General features: G+C 47.1%; 2 protein-coding genes across 2 annotated transcripts in view; one reads left to right on the top strand and one right to left on the bottom strand.

The window, feature by feature from the left end:
* Positions 1-7,094: 7,094 nt before the first annotated feature.
* The window catches only part of LOC116740834 (serum basic protease inhibitor-like), a 38,613-nt gene continuing 19,848 nt past the window's right edge, over positions 7,095-25,859 (top strand). Inside the window, exons 1-2 of the mRNA XM_032606819.1 lie at positions 7,095-7,279; positions 10,589-10,781. Of these exons, the coding sequence (XP_032462710.1) occupies positions 7,186-7,279; positions 10,589-10,781 (287 nt within the window). The 5' untranslated portion in view covers positions 7,095-7,185. The remainder of the gene's footprint in view (positions 7,280-10,588; positions 10,782-25,859) is intronic.
* Positions 18,575-22,986, bottom strand: LOC116740836 (pancreatic trypsin inhibitor-like). The gene is made up of 2 exons (XM_032606823.1): positions 22,663-22,986; positions 18,575-18,735 (listed from the first exon to the last, which is right to left on the bottom strand). The coding sequence occupies exons 1-2, from the start codon at positions 22,754-22,756 to the stop codon at positions 18,575-18,577; spliced, it is 255 nt and encodes an 84-aa protein (XP_032462714.1). The 5' UTR covers positions 22,757-22,986.

The raw sequence follows: 25,859 nt of genomic DNA on the forward strand, positions 1-25,859 counted from the left end.
TCTCACTCTTCTGCAGAGCAGTGGGCACCTCCCCATTTCCTGCCCTCAGACTGGGCCCTACCAGGTATAGGAAGCCAACCCCTTATGGTGACATCTACCTCTTAATGGCCACCCCAGTATACACAAAAAACTGGGTGACAGACACCCCAACATGAACGCTTTTGTCCTTTACTTCTTGGGCCATGTCAAACTTTGGGGCAGGAATTTTTCCTGGATTCTCAGAAGGAGAAAGGAAGGAGCTTGGGGCTCAAGGAACCCCCTTCCCTGTCGTCATGTGCGGGGAGGGGCTTCCTACTCCAGCTCAAGAAGATCAAGCTCACGTTTAGTGGGCAATGGCCATTTGTCAGGCTCTGTGCTTGTCATATTCCCCAAATTATATTCTTCCCCCTCCTTTCCACTTTGGTAACCATAAGTTTGTTTTCTATGTTGGTGAGTCCATTTCTTGTTTTGTTTTTTTTTGGTTTGTTTTGTTTCTCTGTTTGGCCACACCATGCAGCATGTGGGATCTTAGTTCCCTGACCAGGGATCGAACACAAGTTCCCCACCTTGGAAGCGCAGAGTCTTAAAAACTGGATGGTTAGGGAAATCCTGTGAATCCATTTCTATTTTCACACCACACTTCTTAAGCCAGTCCTCTGTTGATGGGCACTTGCATTGTTTACATGTCTTGGCTATTGTAAACAGGGATTCTATGAACATTGAGGTGCATGTATATTTTCAAATTAAAGTTTTCATTTTTCCAGATATATACGCAGGAGAGGAATTGCTGGATCATATAGTAGTTCTCTTTTTAGTTTTTTTTTTCTAGCATTATTTCTTTTATTTATTTTTAATTTATTTATTCATTTTTGGCTGCATTGGTTCTTTGTTGTTGTGCAAGGGCTTTCTCTAGTTGCGGTGAGCGGGGGTTACTCTTCGTTGCGGTGCGTGGGCTTCTCATGGCAGTGGCTTCTCTTGCTGTGGAGCATGGCTCTAGGCGTGCGGGCTTCAGTAGTTGTGGCATGTGGGTTCAATAGTTGTTACTCACGGACTCTAGAGCGCAGGCTCAGTAGTTGTGGCGCACGGGCTTAGTTGCTCTGCAGCATGTGGGATCTTCCCAGAACAGGGCTCGAACCCGTGTCCCCTGCATTGACAGGCAGATTCCTAACTACTGCGCCACCAGGGAAGCCCTCTTTTTAGTTTTTTTAAGGAACCTCCATACTGTTTTCCATGGGGGCTGCACCAGTTTACATTCACACCAGAGTGTACGAAGCTTCTCTTTTTCCACACTCTCTCCTGCATTTATTATTTGTAGACTTCTCAATGATAGCCATTTTGACTGCTGTGATGTGATACATCACTGTGGTTTTGATTTCCATTACTCCAATAATTAACAATGTTGACATCTTTTCATGTGCCTGAGGCCATCTGCACGTGTTCTTTGGAGAAATGTCTGTTTAGGTTTTCTGACCACTTTTTGATTGGATTTTTTGTTTTTTCAGTATTGAGTTGCATGAGTTGTTTGTATACTTTGGATATTAACCCCCTGTTGGTCTCATTTTTTGCAGATATTTTCTCTCATTCGGTAGGTTGCATTTTTATTTTGTCGATGGTTTCCTTTGCTGTGCAAGAGCTTTTAAGTTTGATGAGGTTCCATTTATTTATTTTTTGCTTTTATTTCTTTTGGCATGGGAGACTGATACATAAAAATATTGCTACGATTTATGTCCAAGAATGTTTTGCCTATGTTCTCTTCTAGTTTTATGGTGCATGTCTTATATTTAGGTCTTTAATCCATTTTGAGTTTATTTTTGCATACAGCGTGAGGGTGTATTCTAATTTAATTGATTTACACGTAGCTGTTCAGCTTTCCCAACATCATTTGCTTAAGAGACTGTCTTTTCTCCATTGTGTATTCTTGGACTGAATGAGTGGGGTTTATTACTCACTGGAGCAATGGACAATGAATGATACGGCATCTCATTAAGAGGATGTTGAAGGACTTACAGGATGTGGGTCTCCCTGAGGTTATTTGCAGGAGAGTTTCAGGAAGCTGGCTCTGCTCAGGATGGACGCTGTCAGGAAGTGGGGCAGTTCTAGGATCAGGTGTCTGCATCTTATTCTGAAGTGAACTTTCAGCTGAGAACTGAGGAGGTACAACCAACGGACTTTGCTATGAGACTGCTCACAGGGGGTGAGAGAAAGGTAGAATGAAGGACAGCACTCAGCCTTCTCGGGGAAGATAGGGGAAGCATGTCTTTAGAAGGAAGGACAATAAATTCAGTTTGGTCAACGTTGAGTCCATGGTGCTTCTAGAACACATAGGCAAAGAAGTTGAGTAGACGTTGATTCATTCATTCCCTTGTTCATGAAATGTTTATTAGGGATAAAATATGTGACGACTGAAACCTTTGATCAGACTCCATGGCTTCAGACTCTGGCTCTGCCAATTTACTAGCAGTGTGGCCTAATCAATTTGCTAGTGCTTTACATCTGTGAGTGCAGATAGATTTAGAATGGTATCCATAGAGATGGAGTCATCCTTCCATTTATATAGGAGGAACCTGAGGTTCAGAGAAGGTGGGGATTGCTAGTACCACAGAGGGTGAAAGTAGCAACGTGAATTCCCTGTCCTGATGTGCTGGTAAAATTCACTGAGTCAATGAGAATGTCTAAGTAACTCTGAGAGAGGTAGAATTAATAATGTAAAACACCCATCACCACTATTGAAAACCCACTATGTACCAAGCCCTGCACATACATCTTCATCTCTAAACATCGCAACAACCTTAATAGGTTTTTCTTCCATTTTAAAGTCATTCAAGCTGAAGCTCAGAGGTTTCAGCCCTTCTCCAAGGTCACATAACCAATACTGGCAGGTGCTGGGATTCAAACTCAACACTCTCTGTCTCCCATGATTTTCCTTGAAAGAGGCTTAAAAGCTGTGCCTTCAGAAGCCGTGACGATGCACCAGAGGAGACTCAAAATTCTTCAAATAGGAAGCTCTGCTTTTCATAATTATTTTATGCTGAGACCAAGTGGAAACCAATTTTGGTAAAGAATTTTGTTAGCATTTATGCCATGAGGGCCTTACCTGTGAGTTAGAGGAGGAGGATGGCTGAGAAAAGGCCACTGGATAGAAAAACGCAGAACTTGGTGGTGACCCTGGTAAAGGCAGCAGATATCGCTGGTTATGAACAACAGAAACTGACTCTGGCTATTGGAAGCAGAGAAGGAATTTGTGACGACGGTGTGGGGATGTAGTGGGCATCCATTCTCCCTTCCTGATTGTACCCTTAAGTGAGATCCTTTTGGACTCTTCTGTTGACACCCATAGCACTAATTGATTTAGTTCAGCCCACGGACTGAGGGGAGTGCTAAAAGATCTCAGCTTGGAAAGGATGGTAAGCAAGGAAGAACTAAGGTCTTCCCAGGCCACCTCTGAATGACCTCCATTTTTAGGTCTTTTGGGATTCATCGATCAAGGTTAAATTCCAGGGAGAGCATCTGATTGGCCACTCTTGGTCTGGGGGTAGGGCAGGCACTTTGATTGACAGGCGGCCCAATCCCACCAGTCCTGGGTGGAGGAAGAGTCATTCCTCAAGCAAAATCAGGCTACTGTATCAGGAAAAGGACAAAGAGACGCTAGGTGACAAAGCAACAAAAGAGCCCATATACTCAGAGAGAGAAGTTTCCTTGGAGAGAAGGGAGTTTGAATGGGTTCAACAGTCCAAGCGGAGAAAGCTCCATTGTATGGTGAAAGGCATCCTGTTTGCTCCTGGGAATTTCTCAGGTCTTCAATGTCACTTGTTTACAGTTACCTTAGAGTAAGCATGTTTGCAGCTGACTCATGTAACCTAACATTTTAACTTTTTCTTCTTCCCTTTCTTGATAAATATGATTTTACACTCATGAAGTTGTGTCCACAATCTTTGATGCCTCATCTATGTTAATATCAGATAGATTTGCCTGTGTGTTGTTTATGTGTTTGTGTATTTATACCATTGAAATTAGCGGGACCACATGACGTTTTTTGCAAGTTCTTCCTTGTGATTTTCAGCTGTTCTGCGTCCAGCAAGTCACTTTCCCTTAGATGAACTTCAGTTTCTTCATCTGTAAAATAAGAATAATAATACCTACTTCATAAGAGTGTCAAACAAGAACAAGCTACCTTTTACTGAACACTTATTGTGAGCCCACCCCACAGGTCACAATTTTAAATTCATTCCAGATCAGTTGAGTCTTGAGGATGGAGGTATTTGGAGCGGGGCTGGGGCGACATTAAGTAATGGTGGGGATTATGGAAACTGGAGAGAACACTCCCTTCGTGAGAAGAGAGCAGCTCTACTTAGCTTAGCTCATGGTTTTCAAACTGTGATCCCTTGAGCGGTACTGTCAGCAGCTCTGGAAACCTGTTAGAAGCAGATCTTAGGTCCCACCCCTGTCCTACTGATCAAAACTCTGGGGGTGGATCTCAAACGTGTGTTTGAACAACTGGCTGAGTGATCCTGACGCTCACTCAATTTTGAGACTCACTGCTGTTGTTGAATTGCAGGACTGTGTAGCCAGATGGTTTACTTTTCCCAACAATCTAGAAATTTACTTTTTTAAGAAATCCCCCACTGTTCAATCTTGGCAAATGTTTCAAATTGTGCTGTATGGGCTAACAATACTTATATTCTAGCCAGATTTGAACCTCTGGTTTATGCTTTTCCTTTTAATCCTTACAAAATCCTTAAAAAAAAACAGTATTCATGACACCACTATTAAGGAGGAAGACTATGTAGCTCCAAAGAGTGAGGTGCTGTTATATCACGTAGCCGGAAAGTGGCCACTCATGATTTAGATATGAAAGTACGTCTCACAGGGCACAGCATCACAAACAGATAAACATCTTCTGCCTGCCCCGGGTGCATTCCATCCATTTCACAAAGGGGCCCTAGATAGCATGGAGTCCAAGATTCTCATTTTTCAGAGGGAAAAACTGAGGATTAGAAGCAGAGATATGACTTGGTGTCCCACAGTGCTGGGATCATACATCTTTATCGAGAATACAACCCCTGTGATGTTCCCGCCTTGCAATTTCTCTGAAGATGCCCCCAGGGGCCGGGAAGGTTTGAAACTAGAGACTTCAGTCACTCATGAGCAGGGATGTGGGAGGTGGAGGGAAGACAGGCCCATCGGGGGCCCCTGGGTCTGGGGGCCTCTAACCTGGACCAGAGGGAGGAGGACCGGAGGAGAGGAGGACACTGGGAGAGAAAGACAGACACATGAGAGAGGAGGATGGAAAAAAGTGGAATCTCTGCTGTTAGGCGGGGTCTCTGCTGTTCCCTGGTCTCAGATGGACAGACTGAGGCAGGAAGAGGGGCAGGACCAGAGGGCCTCCTGAGCTAGAATCCTAGTTGTGCCGTCTGCTGGTTGTGGGTCCTGAGCAAGTCGCTTCACCTCTCTGAGCCTCTGCTTTCTCGCTGGCAAAATGGGATGAGAATCCCAGATGTTGTAGGGTCGACATGAGGCTAAATGAAATCATACATGTGAAATGTCTCAGGAGAGAGTAGACCCTCCACACACAGTGGCTTGTTTTGTGGGTACCCCGCTCCTGAAGCCCTTCTGTCCGGGGGCAGCTCGGTATTGAGAGCTCCTGCCCTTCTCAAGGGAAAGGGTGACTTTGTGCGAGGAAGACAGCCCCTCCTGTCCTCTGCAGCTCATCGCCCAGCTGTGTGCCCGTTTGACACTTGGCTGGGCTTGCTCCTGGGGCTTCTGGGCATTGAGCCAGCTCCCTTCTCCTTGACCCTGGAAGTGGAGCACAGGGTGTGTGTGTGTGTGTGTGTGTGGCAGATTGCTTGAGCATGTGTGGATGAGTGAGTTGAGGGGGCATTGGTGCTCCATGTGTGTAACTGGGAGTGAATGTATGGGAGTGAGTGAAGAGATTGGGGTGTGTAAGCCCTCACATGTGCCTAGAGTTTCAGCTTACAAAGCAGTAGAGTGCATGGTGCACAGACTCTGAAGCCGGATCCCTGGGTTCAGATACTCTCTCTACACTCTATATGTTTAGGCAAATTCTTTCTTGTTACCTCAGGTTCCTCCTCTGTAACATGAGGAAATATCAAAAATTCCTCACCACCTCTTTTAAGATTTTTGAGGATTAGATGAGTTAATATATGTCAAGTAGTTAGGATAATGTCTGACACATAGAAGCAGCTAAGTTTTATCTGCTGTAATGACATTATTATTATTATTACAAAGGACTTTGACTTCTCAGGGAGAAGAATATATGTCTATTGCCTCCACTTCTCCCACAGAAACGCATGATACTGACAGCATTGACCTCATGTGACACTTGAAAACACAGGGCTCTGGGAGATTTAAGTCTTCAGGGCACAGAGTTAGGAAAAGGCAGAGCTGGTACCCAAACTGAGGTCCTATGGTTCCAAAACCACTGGGGGAGAGACAGGAGGATGGAGGCTATTGCGGGCGATCTTCCAAGCTCCCCTGAGGTCCACTCAGGCAGGCAGCTCTCCTGTTTCTGAAACCCGGTGAGGGGAAATGGGAGGTCATGCTGTGGAGACGTGTTCAGCTCCCTGCTTCCCCTCTGCCCACACCCCTTACTCCTTTTTCTACTGAGAAAACAGGGTTGCTGCCTCAGGAGCGCTTCTGCCTGGGCCAGTGCCAGGTAAACAGCAAGTGTCCATCCAGCTGAGAAGCTGTGGCAATGGTTGCATGAAGGTGTCCTGTGTCACACCTGTCTTCTGAGTTAGGCAGTGGTAGGGGTGAGGGTGAAACACACAATTCCCATCTGTAATGAAACCCGCAGGAGTTGAAAAGGAGGACCTGAGCTAACACACTGTTGTTCACTTATCCATCCTTTGATTTGCTCTCATTCACTCATCACCTGCCATGCACTGCTCTAGGTGCTGGGATGCTCCCTGAGTCAACATATTGGACAAAATTCCACCTGTGGAATCACAATCTGTGTTTCCATGAGACCCACAGGCAGAGTCAAGTCTGAGAAGCGCTCTTACTGGGCATTTGGCCCCAGCAGGCAGAAGCAGGTTAGGTGGGGAGATTACGCAATAAACAGGACCCAGCCCAGCTCCACCCCTTCCTCACTCCCCTCCTCACTGCCTGTCCCACCCCTCAGCTGGGATATGAAAAGCTCTGTCAGCCCCCAGCTTTCCTCAGAAGCCCTCCTGCAAAGCCACGAACATGAGCCGGCTCTGCCTCTCCATCGCCCTCCTCGTCCTCCTGGGCACCCTGGTGGCCTGCACCCCGGGGGGTGAAACGAGCAACCAGGTCCAGGGTAAGTCCTGACCCACCTCTCCTCTACAGGCTGGGGGGAGGGGGAAGTGAGGGGAGTCCGTGGAAGGGGTTGGGGAGCAGGGGTGGGGTGGGTGCTGACAGCCTCTCTGGATTTCTCCTGGGAAGTTGGGCAGTTTTAACTCCAGGGACATTTCCTGACTCTCAATAGGAAAAAAAATTAAAATTAAAATTAAAAAATATATATGCCGCCTACCTCTACCAGATCAGGAATCCCATCTCTGAGACTCTCTATTCCTGGTCATTGCCATGTCCCTGAACTTCACTGTAGTGTAATAAAAAGATCAATATTTGATCCTTGCCCTGATCCTGGAACAGACCTCCAGAAACTCCTGGAATTTACTGAGGTTTTTTTTGGTAATGAGGTGAGAAAAGGAAGGCCATGGAGAGACCTGTAGGATGGGGCTGGTCTCCAAAACAACCCAGTCATGTGTTTAGAGGTTACAACTTTCAATAGCCCGCATCCCAGCATCTCTGGGGAGACGGGAGGGTATTGAGTCGGAGATCAATCACCAATGGCCGATGATTCAATCAATATGCCTATTATTGACACCTCAATAAAAAATCCATAAATATTGGGGTTCAGAGAGCTTTCGGGGTGGTGAACACATGGAGGTGCTGTGAGGGGTTGCACTCCACTAGGGCACGGGGCCTCCAAACACCTCTACTCCCCCTTTGCCCTGCGCATCTCCTCCATTTCGCTGTCCCTGCGCTTTACCCTTTATGATAACCTGGGAACGGTAAGTAAAGGGTTTTCCTGAGTTCTGTCTTCACTTCTATTGGTTAGTGAACATGGAGGTAGGGTCATGGAACCTCCGATTTTTAGCCAGTCGGTCACAAGCATGAGTGACTCCGGACCACATGGCTCGCATTTGAAGTGAGGACAGTCTTGAGCCCTCAACCTGCTGGATCTGCACTAACTCCATGGATTTAGTATCAGAAGTGAATTGCCTTCTGGGATGCCCAGTGGGTGTTTAGGGAATTGTTTGGTGTTGGTAGAGATGCCACCTATCTGGTGTCAGGGAAAAACCAGACTCAGTCTTCCCTGTGATCTGGGGGCTCCAGTGAGGCTTGGGACAGGGGAATAATGAAAGCTGGACACTGCAGCCAGAAACTCTTACCAGTTACCTGTATTTTCAGAATTCCTGGCAGAATCAGGTAGTTTATCTAATGGGTTGTGACATGACAGTATCTTGTCCTGACCCTACGACCCACATGCCGTGTGTCCTGGGGCGAGTCTTCTGCAGTTTCCTCACTGAACAGGGGAACCACGTTACATGGGTTTTTGAACAGCTTACCACTCATGAATTTAAAGAGTTTAAACACATTTCATGGCCAATTTTGTCCATTTTCCACCAAGATGTGTTAAATTGAAAAAATTTCTCTACATACCTCCTTCGGGAAATAAAAATATTTAGGTTTCAAATAATGATTATTCCTCTAGGATTAAAATTAATCAGAAAGACATGTGACCACTGAGCAGAGCAACTGCAGGGAAAGCAAGAAACACAGCGCTTGTGTGAGCTGCTCCTGGGACCAAGGCTGATACAGTCTTAGTAAAGGCTCAAGGCTCTTTCCCTTGTCCCCTTCTGACTATCATTTTATTACCCTCTCAGGATATAGAATGAGAGGTAGATTGATAATTACGTAGACCTGCCCCATCATCAAGGAGACTTTGCACTAACAGGAATTCCATTATCTCCATTCTATTCAATGACTGTGCGCTTGGCATGAGCATGAAATGGAAGATTCGTTCCCTGGCCATATATTTATTAAGTCCCTACAGGCTTGGCTTTCGGTGTGGGGAAAGAGCTGTAGACAGAATATGGAAAAATACCTTGCCTTCTCAGAGTGAGACCCACAATAGCAAAAGGGGAAATGCTCTGCTAGGTTATGAGTTTTTGAAGGTAGAGAGTGATGGGAATAAAAGAGGCTGTGCTCTTTCCATAGACTGATCAGCGAAACCCTCTGTGATAAGGGGGCGTTGGAGCAGAGGCTGCAGAAAGAACGTGCCTGCTGTGAACCAGCGGCAGCAATCACCAGGGTGGCTGGAGCTGAGCGGGTGGGAGGGGAGGAGGGCGGAAGGGATGAGACCAAAGAGGCCATGGGGACAGGTCCTGACCAGCCTGGTAGGATGAGAATCGGAATTTGACTGTGAGAGAGATGGGGAGTCACTGAGGGACTGGTCATGGGAGCAATGGGATAGGATCCTTGTGGCTGCTTTGCGGAGAGTGGCCTCTAGGGGACCAAGGGCAGAGACAGAGGCCCAGGGAGCAGGCTGCTGCAGGGGTCCAGGTGAGCAATGATGGAACCAGTACCTATGTTGTTCCCCGGGTCGATGCCAGATTCATGTTCACAACGTGAATCTCTTCCTCTGTTGAGGTTTCTATGGAGGCTTCATTATCTAGCCATGATGCATTAAATCATTAGCCACTGGTGACTGTTCAACCTCCAGCTCCTCTCCGATCCCTGAGGTTGGGCGGCGGGCTGAACTGTGGACGGGAGGCCACGAGGGAGAGGGTAGGAATGAAACTTGCAACCCTCCTGTCAGGCCGTGGTTTCCCCTGGCAACCAGAGCCCATTCTGGGGTTACTAGGGTCTTCCCAAAAGTCACCTAGTTCACATAACAAAAGACACTTTTATTGCTTTCAGCACTTAGGAAATAGCAAGGTTTGTAAGATCTCTGTGCCAGGATATTACAAAGAACAAATATATATATATATATATTACTTATTATAAGTCACAGTATCAATATAGCATCCATATTCAATTTAGAGAGTCCCTGTGCCGTAACAAAAGAGAACACACTGGTATGTTTTCTTCATGCCTTTTTCCATTACAGCATGATGTCTTCACATTTTTATTAATGGTGGAAACCTTTTACCATACACATAAGTGCAGACAATAGTATTATAAAACCCAGGTACCAGCTCCAATAATTATTGATATATGGAGAATATTTTTACCTGTGTTCTCCTTTTTTCTTTTCTTTTTTTTTTTTTTTTTGGTTAGAGTTTTTTAAAGCTAATCAAGAGCATCATACCAGTTAATCTTAAATACTTCATGAAGGAGATATAAACTTTTCCATGATTACCATATCATGGTCACGCCTAGCATCATTAATACTAATGTCTCAGAAAGCAGGTTGGCAAATGGCCTTTTCAATTTGACCAGCCCCCAGAACCCTACCATTCTCCATCGCAAACAAACCGGTGGTTTCAGCTGTGACCTTGTGGACTGACCTGTGATGCCAATCTTCCTAACTGACTCAGAGGCCCTCCCATCTCAGCAGGTTCTCAGCCTGCCTTCTGCCTGGAGCCTCAGTACACGGGTGTCTGCAGGGCCCGGAAGGTCAGGTACTTCTACAACGCCAAGTCCGGGCAGTGCGACATCTTTATATACGGTGGCTGCCGTGGGAAGAAGAACAACTTCCTGACGCCAGAGGACTGCATGAAGACCTGCGGTGGTCATGTGGGGACCCACGGGTAAGAAAGGGGGCAGGACACGGTGGGAGGGGAAGGGCTGGGGAGAGAGATGGCGCTCAGGGGGCCATCCATCCACCCACCATTCACAGCTGCACAGGGTCTTTCCTCCTCGCTGCCTCCCAGGACAAGTGGCTCAGTGTCCTGTGAAACCACACACTGAGCACATCCTCCACGGGCCAGCTTGGCAGAAGGTCACCCTAGAAGCCCCGTCATGAGAATCTGAGCTTCCTCACATGCTCCCCTTTTTCAGATGGGAACACTGAGTCAGCCACCCTACAGAGCATGTCCGAAGTTCTCCTGAGCTCCCCACCTAGGCTTGAAAAACTCACTTCCTTCTTCTTGGTCATTCTGGTCCTGGGTGGACTTTGGCTGCATATTTCTGGGAAAGTCTAGGATCTGTCAAGGTCAGCGGTGTCCAGGTCTGGGGCTTCAGAGATGTCAATCAGCAAGTTCCTTTCTCTTTGCAGAGGACCTTCGAACTGTACCACCCCGAAACTCTGAAGTCCAAGGAGGAGACACGCGGGGCTGGGCTGTGGCTGCTTCTGAAACAGCGTGGTCTCTTCTGAGTCCGTCTCAACCCCACCCTCCTCAGCAGAACCCTGCCTCTCTCCTTCCCAACATGGGTCTACTTGCCTTAGTTCTGTCTCATCCAGTAGATTCTAAGCACCATGAGAGCAAGTCTTCCCTTTATCCCTAGCACTTAGCACAGGTCCTGGCATAAAGGAGACGGTCCATAATTATTTAAGGAAGGAAGGAAGGAATGCAAGAGCACTTTCCTCATGTCAGGATTCTCTCCTCAAGCCACATCCTCACTGCGTCCTCACCTTCATCCCGCACCCCACCATCACTGCTCTCCTTGTGGGTGGCCAAGGTGGAAATTCTGGAATCCAGTTCTCAGCATCAGTGGTGGCAGAGGTCTTTTCAATAAAGAAGCCCCTTTCCCTCACAGTGATGTTGTACATTTTCCTCCTGTGGCTTCAAACAGTCTGGCTTATATTCCAATAAATTCAAATTAAACTAACTGGAGTGGATTCTGTGGTTTGCCCCTAAGAACCTTCATCACTAGGGTCCACGGAGATGCTGGTCCTTCGCAGTCTTCTGCAGAGCGGCGGGCACCTCCCCTTTTCCTGTGCTCACACTGGGCCCTGCCAGGTATAGGAAGCACACCCACTACAGCACCATCTACCTCTTAATGGCCACCCCAAGCTACACAAAAACCCGGGTGAGAGACACCTCAACATGAAAGCCTTCTTTCTTTACTTCTTGGGCCAGGTCAAATTTGGGTGTAGAGGTTGTTCTCCTGGACTCTCAGAAGGACAAAGAAAGGAGCATGAGACTCAGTTGTCCATTTGCAGTAGGAATCCCCTAGACTGAGGTCACGTGTGGGGAGGGGGCTTCTTACCTTCAGTGTGCCTGGCTCTGTGTTAACATTTTGCCTGCATTCTTCTATTAATCATCCTAAGAATCCTTCAAGGGAGGACGCGGTGACACGGAGATGTCACTTAGCTGCCGTATGAGTTTTGTAACACAGCAGGTCCCAGCTCCAAGTAGAGCGACTTTGACAGTGTTTTCACGCTCCTGCCTCTGGGAAGATGCGGGCTGGAGGCACCTTTGGAGAACCGAGAGTATCTGCTTCACTACAGCCGAGGACAGTGAGGCACGGGGACCACAGCAAGCATAGTATTCAAATAAACAAGGACGCAGATGGCGCCGATTCTGTTACTCACTTCCTTATAGTCTTGGGCAAATTTCCCAATATCTCTCCGCTTTACTTTCTTTAATTACAAAATAAGGATAATGCTTGTACTTTTTAACTAGCCAGAGACGTCTCTAGCTTGTACTTTTTTTTTTTGCGGTACGCGGGCCTCTCACTGTCGTGGCCTCTCCCGCTGCGGAGCACAGGCTCCGGACGCGCAGGCTCAGCGGCCATGGCTCACGGGTCCAGCCGCTCCGCGGCATGTGGGATCTTCCCGGACCGGGGCACGAACCCGTGTCCCCTGCATCGGCAGGCGGACTCTCAACCACTGCGCCACCAGGGAAGCCCTAGCTTGTACTTTTTAACTAGCCAGAGACACCTAGAAACACTCCCTTTCCTAGTTGAACTAGTTGGGTTTATTACTGCAGCAAGGAATAAGAATCACCTTGGAAGACAATATGATGTCTCATTAAGAGAATGTTAGATAGAACTTATAGGATGAGGGCTTGTGTTAGGTGATTTGGTTGGCGGGGGGGCGGGTGTGTTTCAGGAAGCTGGCTCTGCTCTGGGTGGATGCTCTCAGGACGTGGGGCATTTCTCTGAATGGGTATCTTAACTCTGAGAAGGGAAGACTAGGTAGAGGTTACAGCTGTACTTGGTAAAGACGCAGCAGTCACTCAATACAGGGGGATGCTTGGATATTTTGGTGGTTTGTATAATTTACCTCTTTTTGTCTGTGTTCAAACATCATTACCGAATGTCCTATTTTTGTCTTGATCCATCATGCACACAGAATGACCTTGTCCGATGTTGAAGGTTTCTGAAATATTTCTGTTGAGGAGGAGAACATAAGGTGCACTGTGATGTCAGGTCAGGTCTTAGAACTCAGAGGCTGCATTTCTCTTTCTCTATCAATCTCATAAAGTTGTGATGACAGTTAAAAAGATATGATATTTGTTAAATGCTTTGTACAAGTATTGGCAGAATAAACTTTTAGTGAATGTGTAATCAGATAACAGTAAGAGCACTACTATAAATATATGTTATTTAATAATTATTAATTTATAACAGTGAATGGGAAAATGACTTGGTATTCATGAAAAGAGATTGGCTTCAGTAACTCACTATGTTGCTGTGTGATCTTGGGCAAGTCACTTCATCTCTCTGAGCCACAGATTCTTTCTTTGTAAAAGAGGATGATGGTATGTGTCTTAAGAAATCCCCAGGTTTGGGCCCTTTTGAGGACCATGTTGATTAGGCTGCTAAAGTTCTCTGCACACCACTTACAAAAGCAAATTTTCTAGAAGCACATAGAGGTTTAGTTTCCTTGGTTCCTGACTGCTTTTTAAATGTGCTGTCGACTGTAGTAAAGGAACAAATAGCATTGATTGCTGAAATGTCGCCTTTTAGAAGTTCGCCCTCATGAAGTTCTCCCAGTGCCAGAGGACAGCCACAGTCTCTCTTCCAAATAGGTCTCCTTCTTCGTCAGAGGTAACCAAAAACCCTCTTGCTTCAGTGATTGACCTTACCCCGGTCCTGCCCTTTTCCCACCCCACCTTGCCTTTATTTTACCCCCTGATCAAAGGGGCTAAGTGTTAACTGTCATATAGCTCACTATTGTTCTTATTACAAGGACTTTGACGTTGCAGGGAGACAGAATATATGTCTGTTGCCTCCACTGCTTCCTCAGCAACCTCACGACGTGGGCAGCACGGGTCTCATGCGGTACCTGATGACACGGGGCTCTGGGAGATTTCTGGTCCCAGGTCACAGAGTGAGGAAAAGGGAGAGGTGGGATGCAAACTGAGGTCCTCCAATCCCAAAACCACTGGTGGAGAGACCAGAGTTGGGGGTGGTTTGCAGGGGATCATTGAGAAGTGCTGTTACCGGGCATTTGGGCCCAGCTGGCAGAAGCAGGAAGCCTGCTTATGTGGGGAGACAATAATTACACAATAAGGAAAAAGTCTTATACCTGTCAACGTTTCCAACCACAGACCACTAGAAACAGTCCACTTACAAACTGAGCAAGTTGGGTTTATTACTCACTGCAGCAATGGACAATGATTGATACGGCATCTCATTAAGAGGATGTTGAAGGACTTACAGGATGTGGGTCTCCCTGAGGTTATTTGCAGGAGAGTTTCAGGAAGCTGGCTCTGCTCAGGATGGACGCTGTCAGGAAGTGGGGCAGTTCTAGGATCAGGTGTCTGCATCTTATTCTGAAGTGAACTTTCAGCTGAGAACTGAGGAGGTACAACCAACGGACTTTGCTATGAGACTGCTCACAGGGGGTGAGAGAAAGGTAGAATGAAGGACAGCACTCAGCCTTCTCGGGGAAGGTAGGGGAAGCAAGTCTTTAGAAGGAAGGACAATAAATTCAGTTTGGTCAACGTTGAGTCCATGGTGCTTCTAGAACACTTAGGCAAAGAAGTTGAGTAGACGTTGATTCATTCATTCCCTTGTTCATGAAATGTTTATTAGGGATAAAATATGTGATGACTGAAACCTTTGATCAGAGTCCATGGCTTCAAACTCTGGCTCTGCCAATTTACTAGCAGTGTGGCCTATTCAATTTGCTAGCATTATACATTTGTGAGCACATATAGATCTTGAATTGTGTCCATAGAGAGGGAGTCATCCTTCCATTTACATAGAAGGAAACTGAGGCTCAGAGAAGGTGGAAGTATTGCTAGTACCTCAGAGGGTGAAAGTAGCAACGTGAGTTCCCTGTCCTGATGTGCTGGTAAAATTCACTGAGTCAATGAGAATGTCTAAGTAACTCTGAGAGAGGTAGAATTAATAATATAAAACACCCTTTACCACTTATTGACAACCTACTATGTGCCAAGCCCTGCACATACATCCTAATCTCTCAATATTGCAATAATTTTAATAAGTTTTGCTTCTGTTTTAGAGTGATACAAGCTGAAGCTCAGAGGTTTCAGCCCTTCTCCAAGGTCACATAACCAACACTGGCAGGGGCTGATATTCAAGCTTATCACTCTCTGTCTCCCATGATTTTCCTTGAAAGACGTTGGAGATCTGTGCGTTCCAAAGCCCCGGAGGTTCACCAGAAGATACTCAAAGTTCTTCAAATGGAAACCTCTGCTTTTCATTATTATTTTTTTGTGTGTGCTGAGACCAAGTGGAAACCAATTTTGGTAAAGAATTTTGTTCGCATTTATGCCATGAGGGCCTTACCTGTGAGTTAGAGGAGGAGGATGGCTGAGAAAAGGCCACTGGACAGAAAAACGCGGAACTTGGTGGTGACTCTGGTAAAGGCAGCAGATCTCGCTGGTTATGAGCAACAGAAACTGACTCTGGCTATTGGAAGCAGAGAAGGAATTTGTGACGACGGTGTGGGGATGTAGTGGGCATCCATTCTCCCTTCCTGATTGTACCCTTAAGTGAGATCCTTTTGGACTCTTCTGTTGACACCCATAGCACTAATTGATTTAGTTCAGCCCACGGACTGAGGGGAGTGCTAAAAGATCTCAGCTTGGAAAGGATGGTAAGCAAGGAAGAACTAAGGTCTTCCCAGGCCACCTCTGAATGACCTCCATTTTTAGGTCTTTTGGGATTCATCGATCAAGGTTAAATTCCAGGGAGAGCACCTGATTGGCCACTCTTGGTCTGGGGGTAAGGCAGGCACTTTGATTGACAGGCGGCCCAATCCCACCAGTCCTGGGTGGAGGAAGAGTCATTCCTCAAGCAAAATCAGGCTACTGTATCAGGAAAAGGACAAAGAGACGCTAGGTGACAAAGCAACAAAAGAGCCCATATACTCAGAGAGAGAAGTTTCCTTGGAGAGAAGGGAGTTTGAATGGGTTCAACAGTCCAAGCGGAGAAAGCTCCATTGTATGGTGAAAGGCATCCTGTTTGCTCCTGGGAATTTCTCAGGTCTTCAATGTCACTTGTTTACAGTTACCTTAAGGTGGGCATGTCTACAACTGACTCATGGAACCTCCTCTTTTAACCTTTCCTTCTTCTGTTTTCTATTTCCCCTCTTCCTTTTCTTGATAAAAATGATTTTACTCTCATGAAGTCACGTCTGCAATCTTTGATGCTTCATCTATGTTAATATCAGATACATTTGCCTGTGTGTTGTTTGTGTGTTTGTGTATTTGTAATATTGGAATAACTGGGGCCACATGACTAACAGTTTTTGTCAAGTGTCTTCTTTCTATTTTCTGCTGTTTTTGCTTCAGCAAGTCATTTCCCCTTAGCTGAATTTCAGTTGCTTCATCTGTGAAATAGGAATAATAACACTTCATAAGACTGTTAAATAAGAAAAAGCTACCCTTTACTGAACACTTACGGTAAGCCCACCCCAGAGGTCACAATTTTGAATTCCTTCCACGTCAGGTGAGTGATGTGGATGGAAGTAGGTGAAATGGGGGTGAGGAAGGGGGAACAATAAGGCATGGTGAGGATTATGGAAACTGGAGAGACTGTTCCCCTCATGAGAAGAGAGCAGCTCTACTTAGCTTAGTTCATGGTTTTCAAAGTGTGGTCCCTTGAGCGGCACCAACAGCAAACCCAGAAACCTGTTTGATGCAGAAACTCAGGTCCCGCCCCTGTCCTACTGACCAAAACTCTGCGGGTGGAGATCTCAAATCTGTGTCTGAACGCCTGGCTCAGTGATTCTGATTTTCACTCAAGTTTGAGACTCACGGCTCTTGTTAAATTGCAGGACTGTGTTGCCAAATCATTTACCTTCCCAACAGTGCCAGAAATTCACTTTTATACGAAATCTCCCACTGTTAAATCTTGGCAAATGTTTCAAAATTATAAAATGTACTCTGTGGGCTAAAAATGCTCATATTCTAGCCAGATTGCAAGCTCTGGTTTATGCTTCTCTTTTTAATCCTTAAAATAATCCTAAAAAACCCAGTACTCATGGCACCTCTTTTAAAGAGGAAGACTAAGGGACTCCCCTGGCGGTCCAGTGGTTAAGTCTCTGCGCTTCCAATGCAGGGGGTGCGGGTTTGATCCCTGATTGGGGAACTGTATCCCATGTGATGCGCGGCACGGCCCAATAAATAAATTTCAAAATATTAAAACAAGGAAGGAGGAAGACTGTGTAGCTCCAAAGAGTGAGGTGCTGTTATATCACGTAGCCAGAAATTGGCCACTCATGTCTTTTATGAAGGTACCTCTCACAGGGCACAGCATCACAAACAGATAAACATCTTCTGCCTGCCCCGGGTGCATTCCATCCATTTCACAAAGGGGCCCTAGATAGCATGGAATCCAAGATTCTCATTTTTCAGAGGGAAAAACTGAGGACTGGAAGCAGAGATATGACTGGGGTCCCACAGTGTTGGGATCCGTGGTCTTTATCCAGAATAAACCCCTGTGATGTTCCCACCTTGTGATTTCTCTGAAGATGCCCCCAAGGGTCTGAAAGGTTTGAAACTAGAGACTCAGTCACTTGAGCAGGGAGGTGGGAGGTGGAGGGTCGACAGGCCCCTTGGGGGCTTCTGGGTCTGGGGGCCTCTATCCTGGACCAGAGGGAGGAGGACACTGGGAGAGAAAGACAGACACGTGAGAGAGGAGGGGGGAGAAAAGAGGAGTCTCTGCTGTTGGGAGGAGTCTCTGCTGTTCCCTGGTCTCAGATGGACAGACTGAGGCAGGAAGAGGGGCAGGACACACTTGGACACCATCCATCTTGACAGATCCTCGACTCTCCCAGAAATGAGCAACCGCAATCCTCCCAGGACCAGAATGGCCAGCAAGAAGGAAGTGAGTTTCCAAGCCTAGGTGGGGAGCTGAGGAGCTCTGCAGACCTGCTCTGTAGGGTGGCTGACTCAGTGTTCCCATCTGAAAAAGGGGAGCATGTGAGGAAGCTCAGATTCTCATGACGGGGCTTCTAGGGGTGACCTTCTGCCAAGCTGGCCCGTGGAGGATGTGCTCAGTGTGTGGTTTCACAGGACACTGAGCCACTTGTCCCGGGAGGCAGCGAGGAGGAAAGACCCTGTGCAGCTGTGAATGGTGGGTGGCCCCCTGAGCTCCACCTCTTTCCCCAGCCCTTCCCCTCACACCCTGCCCTGCCGCCTTTCTTACTCCTGGATTCCCGCGAGACCACCGCAGGTCTTCACGCAGTCCTTGCAGCCAGGAAGTTGGTCTTCTTCCCTCGGCAGCTGCCGTGTATAAAGATGTCGCACTGCCCGGACTTGGCGTTGTAGAAGTACCTGACCTTCCGGGCCCTGCAGACACCCGTGTACTGAGGCTCCAGGCAGAAGGCAGGCTGAGAACCTGCTGAGATGGGAGGGCCTCTGAGTCAGTTAGGAGGATTGGCATCACAGGTCAGTCTACAAGGTCACAGCTGAAACCACCGGTTTGTTTGCGATAGAGAATGTTAGGGTTCTGGGGGCTGGTCAAATTGAAAAGGCCATTTGCCAACCTGCTTTCTGAGACATTAGTATTAATGATGCTAGGCGTGACCATGATATGGTAATCATGGAAAAGTTTATATCTCCTTCATGAAGTATTTAAGATTAATTGGTATGATGCTCTTGATTAGCTTCAAAAAACTCTAACCAAAAAAAAAAAGAAAAGAAAAAAGGAGAACACAGGTAAAAATATTCTCCATATATCAATAATTATTGGAGCTGGTACCTGGGTTTTATAATACTATTGTCTGCACTTATGTGTATGGTAAAAGGTTTCCACCATTAATAAAAATGTGGGGCTTCCCTGGTGGCGCAGTGGTTGAGAGTCCGCCTGCCGATGCAGGGGACACGGGTTCATGACCCGGTCCGGGAAGATCCCACATGCTGCGGAGCAGCTGGGCCCGTGAGCCATGGCCGCTGAGCCTGTGCGTCCAGAGCCTGTGCTCCGCAACGGGAGAGGCCACAGCAGTGAGAGGCCCACGTACCACAAAAAAAAAACCAAAAAAACCAACAAAAAAAAAAATGTGAAGACATCATGCTGTAATGGAAAAAGGCATGAAGAAAACATACCAGTGTGTTCTCTTTTGTTACGGCACAGGGACTCTCTAAATTGAATATGGACGCTATATTGATACTGTGACTTATAATAAGTAATATATATATATATATATATATATATTTGTTCTTTGTAATATCCTGGCACAGAGATCTTACAAACCTTGCTATTTCCTAAGTGCTGAAAGCAATAAAAGTGTCTTTTGTTATGTGAACTAGGTGACTTTTGGGAAGACCCTAGTAACCCCAGAATGGGCTCTGGTTGCCAGGGGAAACCACGGCCTGACAGGAGGGTTGCAAGTTTCATTCCTACCCTCTCCCTCGTGGCCTCCCGTCCACAGTTCAGCCCGCCGCCCAACCTCAGGGATCGGAGAGGAGCTGGAGGTTGAACAGTCACCAGTGGCTAATGATTTAATGCATCATGGCTAGATAATGAAGCCTCCATAGAAACCTCAACAGAGGAAGAGATTCACGTTGTGAACATGAATCTGGCATCGACCCGGGGAACAACATAGGTACTGGTTCCATCATTGCTCACCTGGACCCCTGCAGCAGCCTGCTCCCTGGGCCTCTGTCTCTGCCCTTGGTCCCCTAGAGGCCACTCTCCGCACTGCAGCCACAGGGATCCTATCCCATTGCTCCCATGACCAGTCCCTCAGTGACTCCCCATCTCTCTCACAGTCAAATTCCGATTCTCATCCTACCAGGCTGGTCAGGACCTGTCCCCATGGCCTCTTTGGTCTCATCCCTTCCGCCCTCCTCCCCTCCCACCCACTCAGCTCCAGCCACCCTGGTGATTGCTGCCGCTGGTTCACAGCAGGCATGTTCTTTCTGCAGCCTCTGCTCCAACGCCCCCTTATCACAGAGGGTTTCGCTGATCAGTCTATGGAAAGAGCACAGCCTCTTTTATCCCCATCACTCTCTACCTTCAAAAACTCATAACCTAGCAGAGCATTTCCCCTTTTGCTATTGTGGGTCTCACTCTGAGAAGGCAAGGTATTTTTCCATATTCTGTCTACAGCTCTTTCCCCACACCGAAAGCCAAGCCTGTAGGGACTTAATAAATATATGGCCAGGGAACGAATCTTCCATTTCATGCTCATGCCAAGCGCACAGTCATTGAATAGAATGGAGATAATGGAATTCCTGTTAGTGCAAAGTCTCCTTGATGATGGGGCAGGTCTACGTAATTATCAATCTACCTCTCATTCTATATCCTGAGAGGGTAATAAAATGATAGTCAGAAGGGGACAAGGGAAAGAGCCTTGAGCCTTTACTAAGACTGTATCAGCCTTGGTCCCAGGAGCAACTCACACAAGTGTTGTGTTTCTTGCTTTCCCTGCAGTTGCTCTGCTCAATGGTCCCACGTCTTTCTGATTAATTTTAATCCTAGAGGAGTAATTATTTGACACCTAAATATTTTTTCTTGCCCAAAGGAAGTAGATAGAGAAGTTTTTTCAGATTAACACATCTTGGCGGAAAATGGACAAAGTTGGCCATGAAATGTGAGTAAACTCTTTAAATGCATGACTGGTAAGCTGTTCAAACAACCCATGTAATATGTATCCCCTTTCAGGTGAGGAAACTGCAAATGACTTGTCCCAGGACACACAGCATGTGGGTGATAGGGTCAGGACAACGTACTATCATGTCACAACCCATTTGATATACTACCTGATTCTGCCAGGAAATCTTAAAATACAGGTAACTTGGTAAGTGTTTTCTGGGTGCAGTGTCCCACGTTCATTACTCCCCCATCCCCAAGCCTCTCCTGAGCCCCAAAATTACAGGGAAGAGGGAGTCTGGGTTTTTCCCTGACACCAAGTATGTGGTGTCTCCACCATCATTAACCAATTCCCCAATAACCAGTAGCCATCCCACAAGTCAATTTAGTTCTTTTTTTTTTTTTTTAATATGTGTGTATGTATGTATGTATTTGGCTGTGGCAAGTCTTAGTTGGAGCTCACGGGATCTTCGTGGCCATGTGTGGGATCTTAGTTGCCCGGTGTGGGATGTTTGTTGCCACGTGCAAGGTCTTGGTTGAGGCATTTGGGATCTTTGTGGAGGCATGCGGAATCTTTGTTGCAGCTTGCTGGATCTTCGTTACGCACGCGGGATCTTTGTTGCGGCAGGCAAAATCTTTAGTTGCGATATGGGGAACTTTAGGTGGGGCATGGGAACTCTTATTTCTGGCGTGTAGGATCTGATTCTATGACGAAGGATCGAACCCAGGAGCCCTGCGTTGGAAGGGGGGAGTGTTACCCAGTGGACCAGGGAAGTCCCTCAATTTACTTCTGATACTAAATTGGTGGAGTTACTGCAGATCCCACAGGTTGAGGACTCAAGACTGTCCTCACTTCAAATGCGAGCCATGTGGTCCAGAGTCACTCATGCTTGTGACCGACTGGCTAAAAATCGGAGGCTCCATGACCCCACGTCTGTGTTCAATAACTCAACGAAGCGGTGACCGAAATCAGGAAAACCCTTTACTTACCGTTCCCAGGTTATCATAAAGGGTAAAGCTCAGGGACAGCGAAATGGAGGAGATGCGCAGGGCAAAGGGGGAGTAGAGGTGTGTGGAGGCCCCGTGCCCAAGTGGAGCGCACCCCCTCACAGCACCTCCATGTGCTCACCACCCCGAAAGCTCTCTTAACCCCAATATTTATGGATTTTTATTGAGGTGTCAATAATAGGCATATTGATTGAATCATCGGTCATTGGTGATTGATCTCCATCTCAATACCCTCCCCTCTCCCCAGAGGTGCTGGGATGCGGGCTGTTGAAAGTTCTAACCTCTAAACACATGTCTGAGTGTTTTTGAAGGCCAGACTGAAGGTCTCTCGGATCGCCTTCCTTGACTCACCTTGTGACCTATGAAAGAGAGTAAATCCAAGCGTTTCAGGAGGTCTGTTCCAGGATCAGGGCAAGGATCAAATATTGATCTTTTTATCACACTACATAGAGGTTCAGGGACACGGCACTGACCAGGAATAGAGAGTGTCAGAGATGGGGGTCCCTGATCCAGTAAATTTGGTGGGATATATATATTTTTAATTTTAATTTTAATTTTTTTCCTATTGAGAGTCATGAAATGTCCCCGGAGTTAAAACTGCCCAACTTCCCAGGAGAAATCCAGAGAGGCTGTCAGCACCCACCCCAACCCTGCTCCCCAGCCCCTCCATGGACTCCCCTCATCCCTCCCCAGCCTGTGGAGGAGAAGTGAGCCGGAACTTACCTCTGGCATGGCTCTTGTGTTTACCCCCCGGGGTGCCGGCCACCAGGGTGCCCAGGAGGACGAGGAGGGCGATGGAGAGGCAGAGCCGGCTCATGTTTGTGGCCTTGCAGGAGGGCTTCTGAGGAAAGCTGGGGGCTGACAGAGCTTTTCATATCCCAGCTGAGGGGTGGGACAGGCAGTGAGGAGGGGAGTGAGGAAAGGGTGGAGCTGGGCTGGGTCCTGTTTATTGTGTAATCTCCCCACCTAACCTGCTTCTGCCTGCTGGGGCCAAATGCCCAGTAAGAGCGCTTCTCAGACTTGACTCTGCCTGTGGGTCTCGTGGAAACACAGACTGTGATTCCACAGGTGGAATTTTGTCCAATATGTTGACTCAGGGAGCGTCCCAGCACCTAGAGCAGTGCATGGCAGGTGATGGACGGTCAGTGGGTGGATAAGAGCAAATCAAAGGACAGATAAGTGATCAGAAGTATGTTCGCTCAGGTCCTTCTTTTCAGCTCCTGCAGGTGTCATCCCATCTCAGCATCAGTACCAGTCACCCGCACCCCTACCACTACCTAACTCAGAAGAAAGGTGTGACGCAGGACACCATCCTGTAGCCACTGCCACAGCTTCTCAACTGGATGGACCCGTGCTGTTTACTTGGCACTGCGGTGCAGGCTGAAGCTGAACTGGAAGAAGGCGTGTCCTCTGGGGAAGCAACCGTGTTTTCTGGGTAGAAAAAGGAGTAAGGGGTGTGGGCAGAGGGGAAGCAGGGAGCTGAACACGTCTCCACAGCATGACCTCCCACCGCCCCTCACCTGGTTTCAGAAACAGGAGAGCTGCCTGCCTGCGTGGACCTCAGGGGAGCTTGGAAGATCGCCTGCAAGAGCCCCCCTCCTGCTGTCTCTCCGCCAGTGGTTTTGGCATTCTTGGACCTCAGTTTGGGTACCAGCTCTGTCTTTTCCTAACTTTGTGCCCGGGGACTTAAACCTCCCAGAGCCCCAGTGTCATCAGGTGTCACCTGAGATCCGTGCTGCCCACATCGCAGGGTTGCTGTGGAAGCAGTGGAGGCAGCAGACATAAATTCCTTCTCCCTGCAAAGTCAAAGTCCTTGTAATGAAAATAATAGTGAGTAATGACAGCAGAAAAAACTTAGCTTCTGCTATGTGTCAGGCATTACCCTAAGCACTTGACACATATTAACTCATCTAATCCTCAAAAATCCTGAAAGAGGGCAGAGCAACTGTTGGTATTTCCTCATGTTACAGAGGAGGAACCTGAGGTAACGAGAAATAAAGCACTTTGCCTAAAGTCGTAGAGTGTAGAGAGGGGAATCTGGTTCAGTTGAACTAGTTGGGTTTATTACTCGCTGCAGCAAGGAACGGGAATCACCTTGGAAAACAATATGATGTCTCATTAAAAGAATGTTAGAAAGAGCTTATAGGATGTGGGCTTGTGTTAGGTGATTTGGGGGTGTTTCAGGAATCTGGCTCTGCTCTGGATGGATGCTGTCAGGAAGTGGGGTGGCTCTCTGAATGGGTATCTTTTTTTTTTTTTTTTTGTGGTATGTGGGACTCTCACTGCTGTGACCTCTCCCATCGTGGAGCACAGGCTCCGGACGCACAGGCTTAGCGACCATGGCTCACGGGCCCAGCCGCTCTGCGGCACGCGGGATCCTCCCGGACCGGGGCACGAACCCGCATTCCCTGCATCGGCAGGTGGACTCTCAACCACTGCGCCAACAGGGAAGCCCTGAATGGGTATCTTTATCTTAACTCTAAGAAGGGAAGACTAGATAGAAGTTAGAGCTGTACTTGGTAAAGACGTAGCAGTCACTCAGTATAGGGGGATGCTTGGATGTTTTGGTGGTTTGTACAATTTACCTCACATTGTCAGTGTTCAAACATCATTACTGAATGTCCTATTTTTGTCTTGATCCGGCAGGGACACAGAATGGCCTTGTCTGATGTTGAAGGTTTCTGAAATATTTCTGTTGAGGAGGAGACCACAAGGCGTGCTGTGATGCCAGGTCAGGTCTTGGAACTCAGAGGCTGCATTTCTCTTTCTCTATCAATCTCATAACGTTGTGGTGAGAATTAGAAAGATATATTTGTTAAATGCTTTGTGCATGTATTGGCCGAGTAAGCTTTTAATGAATATCAGATCTGATAACAGTAAGAGTAATACTATAAATATGTAAGTTATTTAATTATTATTAATAATTATTAATTTATAACAGTGTAATGGGGAAATGACTTGGTATTCATGAAAAGAGATTGGCTTCAGTAACTCACTATGTTGCTGTGTGATCTTGGGCAAGTCACTTCACCTCTCTGAGCCACAGATTCTTTCTTTGTAAAATAGGATAATGGTATCTGCCTTAAGAAATCTCCAGGTTTGGACCCTTTTGAGGACCATGTTGATTAGGCTGCTAAAGTTCTTTGCACACCATTGACCAAAGCAAATTTTCTAGAAGCACATAGAGTTTTAGTTTCCTTAGCTCCGGACTACTTTTTAAATGTGTTGTCTACTGTAGAAAAGAAAGGAACAAACAGCATTGATGAAGTGTCCCCTTCTAGAAGTCCACCCTCAGAAAGTTCCCCCAGTGCCAGAGGAGAGTCACAGTCTCCTTCCAAATAGGTCTCCTTCTTCGTCAGAGGTAACCGAAAGCCCTCTTGCTTCAGTGATTGACTTTACCCCGGTCCTGCCCTTTTCCCACCCCACGTTGCCATTATTTGACTCCCTGGTCAAAGAAGCTAAGTGTTAACTGTCATATAGCTCACTATTATTCTTATTACAAGGACTGACTTTGCAGGGCGAAGGAATATGTCTGTTGCCTCCACTGCTTCCACAGCAACCTCACGACGTGGGCAGCACGGGTCTCATATGGCACCTGATGAAACCGGGCTCTTGGAGATTTCTGGCCCCAGATCACAAAGTTAGGAAAAGGGAGATGTGAGATGCAAACTTAGGTCCTCCAATCTCAAAACCACTGGTGGAGAGACCAGAATGGGAAGAGGAATGTTGCAGGCGATCTTCCAAGTTCCCCTGAGATCCACTCAGGCAGGCAGCTCTCCTGTTGGTGAAGCCAGGTGAGCGTCGGTGAGTGGTCGTGCTGTGAAGACGTGTTCAGCTCCCTGCTTCCCCTCTGACCACGTCCCTTACATTTTTTCTACCCAGAAAATCAGGATGTGTCCCCCAGATGGAGATATTCTTCA

This window comes from Phocoena sinus, chromosome 15, assembly GCF_008692025.1.
Source record: "Phocoena sinus isolate mPhoSin1 chromosome 15, mPhoSin1.pri, whole genome shotgun sequence".
NCBI lineage: Eukaryota > Metazoa > Chordata > Mammalia > Artiodactyla > Phocoenidae > Phocoena > Phocoena sinus.